Raw genomic sequence first — 4,569 nt, 5'->3', positions numbered from 1 at the left:
TGTTCTTTGCTGTACGGGTTCTGGAGTCGCTGGAGTCAAGTGCTTGCAGACGGCTAACTGCATGCGTGGGGGTGAGAGAATCCTAACATTTATTTCATATCTGATTCTAAAATCTATCAGTTTTGCTAAGACTTGCAACAAATCTTTGGACTCGCAATATTTTCAATGTTTTGAATATTTGAATAGTTCTCTCTATTTCAGCCAGTATCATTTGATATTTCATATTTAAGTGTATATTATTTAATCACGTCAGAGATTAAAGAGTGATACTTCATATCGGCACTTAAAAGTCTTTAGAGTCGTTTATCGGAAGCTGAATTCTGATGGAAACGATTTTTTTATGCTACCCTATAAGGTCCTTCAGCCATAATCAGACCCCTATTCCTCTTGAGGTACCACACGCCATTTTATCATCAAAGAAATATTTTTATCTGGAAAGAACAACTTTATTCTAACAACTACAATATCCTACGAATACATGATATCAATCAATAAATCTATGTCAATCTATGAATGTAAGACCTGGAAAGGGGATTTTGGCTCAGCTAAGGGGGGTTACAAAACAAAATATACACAATAAATAAAACGGTGGACACTTTTATTAAGCTCTTCATTGTGTGTTTTTTGTTACAGAAAAGGGTTTGACATTTGACAATGTGTAACGTCCAATAGGCACTTAGACTGTAAAGACACTACATGTTCCCGTGGGAAGCGCCGAGCCCAAGTCTAAAGCTACAATAATATATTTACATAGTTGTTTCTACAGAGGTTAAAATATATACAATTTTATGTACAACAACATTTACAATAAATAAGACTTAAGTTAACATCGTGTATTTTACAATTCTATTTACAAAACTATTTACAGCAATTCAACTTTTTAGAATGCAAGATTAACAATACATCTTAACGATTTTTTTTTTGGTATATATGTTTTACATTTTTTTTTATTATTATTATTACATACACTAATTTCAACGTCTATTTACAAAATTTATATAACTTATGCCCTTACCCTTAGAAATATAGCCCCCCTCTTAGCCCCCATTCCCCTCCCTATTGGCATTTTCTGTCTCTCTCCCCCCCGTTTATGTTAAATAAGAATAAATTTAAGACGAGACGGAAAATGTTGCCCCTCCCATACTGACTACCATTCTTCCCCCCCCTCTTCCCCCTCCCCTTCCCCCTCCCCTTCCTCTCCCCCACCCACGTCCCCTCCCATGGCCACCCCACTGCCTTCTCCCTCCCCCTCTTTCTGTACAATCCTTGGCCCTGTGGCCTTTTCTTTTGCAACGCCAACAGCGCACTAAAAATGAAAGAAAGACATAAAATTGTGAGATAAGTTTTTTGTTTAACACATTTCTATTTTTCCTATTTTAGGGAAATTTTCTTGCTAGCGTCACAAACAAGTATTACTCACTCCGATTTAGGACAACAGTCAATCAAACGTCAGATAATATTACAACCAATGAGCAAAAGGCATTACTGTATTTTGCAAGCTTTTTACATGACTGGCGAGTTTGTGTTTCTTTGGCTATCAAGAATTATATACAGACAAACAGAATTTGAAAACTTACTGTTTGAGAGCTTCAACTGCTCTTTTAATTCTGAAAAAGAATATTGTAAGTAAGTAAGAGACTTTATTTTATGAGGGTGACACGTAACAGTAACTAACATTACAAATCATGTTTTGGCCCTCTAAAAATACAGATAATAAAAACTACATTAAATACTACATTAGCAATAGATATTTACAATGGAAATAGTATAACAATATTTCTAGAATTTGATAAAGCCAGGAAAGAAATTCATCTTCAATAACAGGACAGACGCATGAAAAACTAACGTCAGTTTGTTTTTTTACATAACAAATTGTCAAATTGTCCGCTCTCGCTCGTTGCCGCATCACATAAATTATAAATTCATGTGTCTGTCCGCATATTGACAATGAAAATTAGCCAATGAGCGGGCGAGAATTTCTGCAGTTATCATAAAAATATAGTATTGACTGGATAGTGATGTTAGCCTAAGGTCGAAACGTCGTCGTTTTCAAAAAAGTAGTAATGACAAACTTTGGTATATTTACCGCTTATTTCTGCCCTCAGGGCTTCCACATTTTCTTTAGGATCTATAGAGAAACCAACGTGTATGTCAGTTATGTTCTCAACTTTTCCTTTTTTGCAGAAATTTTATAATGTATAACAATGATAATAGAGGTTATTGAAGCTCGTTTCTCACCTCCATCTGTCTTTTCCGGCACAACTGTAGAAAAGACAAAAAAAGTCATTTTCTTACCAATTAAACTTCGAAATCAAACTGCAATTTTCGAACTTGTACTATTAAAAGTTTCACATCCTTTGTCCCTGAAACTTTATTTTTTTGACAGGTTTTTCACATGTTACCTTCTTTCTCCTTTAACTGCACCACCTCTCTTATGTCGTCCCCTGTAGAAAACCAAACAAATGTCATTTTGCAATGAATTAAACCTCAATATCATCCTGTTATTTTAAAACTTTTACTATTCAGAGGTTTCGCACCCTTGTCCGATTCACGTAAAACCTCATTTTTGTTAGTCTGACCTAATAAGGCTATGTCTACACTATAGCGTATAGTTATTGGGCCGGCGCGAAAACCATATAGGATAGGCCTTTCGTTCACACAAAACGTAACGGAGCCAAGCTGCGCGGTCGTTTCTGCTCATACCAGGCCGGAGTATCTTTCATGTCGACATAATGAGCCGTTCGGTATAGTGTAGACAGATCCTAAAAATAAAAATTGACAGTTGTTTATATGTTACCTGCAGAAGGTTCTGTCTCTCCCTTGTTTTCTGCGGGAAAAGCAAAATACTCGTTTTTAGTGTGTATCTTTAGTGGCCTCCACAGTTAGGGCTATGCTAAATTATAACCATCTTTGGCCACCTTTATGACAAGGGAAAAATTCAGCTTCGTAAAACAAATAGAACAAAAGATGTAGCTGCCCAACCATAATTCTACTTTACATTCCTGACCCTGGCCTTAGACTGCTTGAGTAACGCAGCTCTTTTCAGGAAGCTTTGAATTGAGTTAATCTTTTTGTGTGTTTTGTTGTTGTTGTTGTTGTGCTACAAACAGGAATTTGAGAGTTTACCCGTTTGAAAAAGCCCTAAATTTTCTTTGTGGCTCTTTTAAAAAAAGAAAGAAATGCACAAATAAAAATATCCATTCAGTAGACAAATGAGTAAAGGTGTTACCGTTGGTTTGACTTGATGACATCTTGTGTTGAATGTCTAAACGGGGAAACGTATAACACAAATGCATCGCATTACGTTAATCGTAACATCTTAAATTAACCTGAACAGTTTATTCCACGACTGTAACTGTATCATTATACATAAGTTGTTGACAATCTTTGTCGGTCAAGATGCTTGCCTGAATATTGGCCTCGTTCTTTTGCGTTGTTATTGACCAAGACAAAGGCCAGACGAGCTCTCTTGGCCAAAAAAGCTTGCTAATAAAAGGATTTATTACATGGTGGTGTTGAGAGTTTTTTAGTTTTCCGCGGGAACAATGCAAGCAATGTCGAGCGAGCAAGAGACACGCCCATCTTGCCCGCTCCGAACCGCACTGTACTAGACTACGAGTAGTCCCTCTTTCGCTTAGTCCGTCGTGCGTGACGCGAAAGAAATTTGCGAGAAAAAAATGGCCGCGCGAAATCCTGGGGGCTAGGAGCGCGCGAAAGGAGGGTAGGCGAAATTGGAGCGTTATTTTACATTTGCAGCACTTGTGAGCACTTAATTGACTTTTGAGCAGAATTTGAGCATGTTTTGGCTTTTTGGAAAACATTTCAGCACATTTTTCACAATTTTCCATATGTTAAATGCAATATTTTGTGTTTGAAACGTTTTCAGTAAAGCCGAGTACGAGTAATTTTAGCTTGTCGCCTGATCGGCTGACTGTTGTCATGGAAATGCGCGTGCTATGGTCCTTTTAACCGTGGGAACAGGCGATTTTCATTGGATCGTGACTTCGTGTTTAGTTAAAAGTTTGATAAAACTAGGAATATGTATAAACATCTGCTGGGAAATAAACGTAAACTGCGAGCAATTTTCGTGCACCATTTCTAAATTTCAAGCACTTTTTATAGAAATCGAGCACTAGTTAAGTACTTTTTTGCCATGTTTTGAGCACTTGCGATTTTTCCAGCGCAATCGGGACAGGCCTACCTATCAATGTTTCGCTCGATGTCTAGTTTAAAGATTTAAATTATCAGCGAATCTCCTCGGTTTGTTTAAAATGTTCCTGACCTAGGTCTAGTTCGCTTGCTTTAAATTTTACCGAAATAACGAACGGCGTTCAGATAAGTCTTTAAGGTAGCTCACCTTGGTCCAACTTAACGAGACGAAAGAGGCTGGTTACAAATTTCACGTCAGTTTTATATAGTGCCATATCCTCGACCCCAGGGGCCGCGCCGTTTTTGGTCAGCACCAGGACTCTTGACCTCTGGCCGGGTTCAACACCGGAAGTTCGTGAATCGCGGACTTCCCGTCACTCTGCACATACTCAGAGTCAAGTCTGACAAATCTGATTGGCT

The 4,569-nt window shown here is 37.8% G+C and overlaps 1 protein-coding gene across 1 annotated transcript; it reads right to left on the bottom strand.

Moving 5' to 3' along the window:
- Positions 1-246: 246 nt before the first annotated feature.
- LOC145476066 (uncharacterized) lies at positions 247-4,266 on the bottom strand. Its single transcript, XM_081455332.1, has 7 exons — positions 3,230-4,266; positions 2,798-2,827; positions 2,403-2,444; positions 2,239-2,262; positions 2,087-2,128; positions 1,578-1,607; positions 247-1,306 (listed from the first exon to the last, which is right to left on the bottom strand). The coding sequence occupies exons 1-7, from the start codon at positions 3,294-3,296 to the stop codon at positions 1,110-1,112; spliced, it is 432 nt and encodes a 143-aa protein (XP_081311458.1). The 5' UTR covers positions 3,297-4,266; the 3' UTR covers positions 247-1,109.
- Positions 4,267-4,569: the final 303 nt, after the last annotated feature.

The sequence above is a fragment of the Orbicella franksi genome, unplaced genomic scaffold (assembly GCF_964199315.1).
Source record: "Orbicella franksi unplaced genomic scaffold, jaOrbFran1.1 SCAFFOLD_647, whole genome shotgun sequence".
Taxonomy (NCBI): Eukaryota; Metazoa; Cnidaria; class Anthozoa; order Scleractinia; family Merulinidae; genus Orbicella; species Orbicella franksi.
The sequence above is the reverse complement of the archived record's forward strand: the minus strand, read 5'-3'. Positions and strand labels throughout refer to the sequence as shown.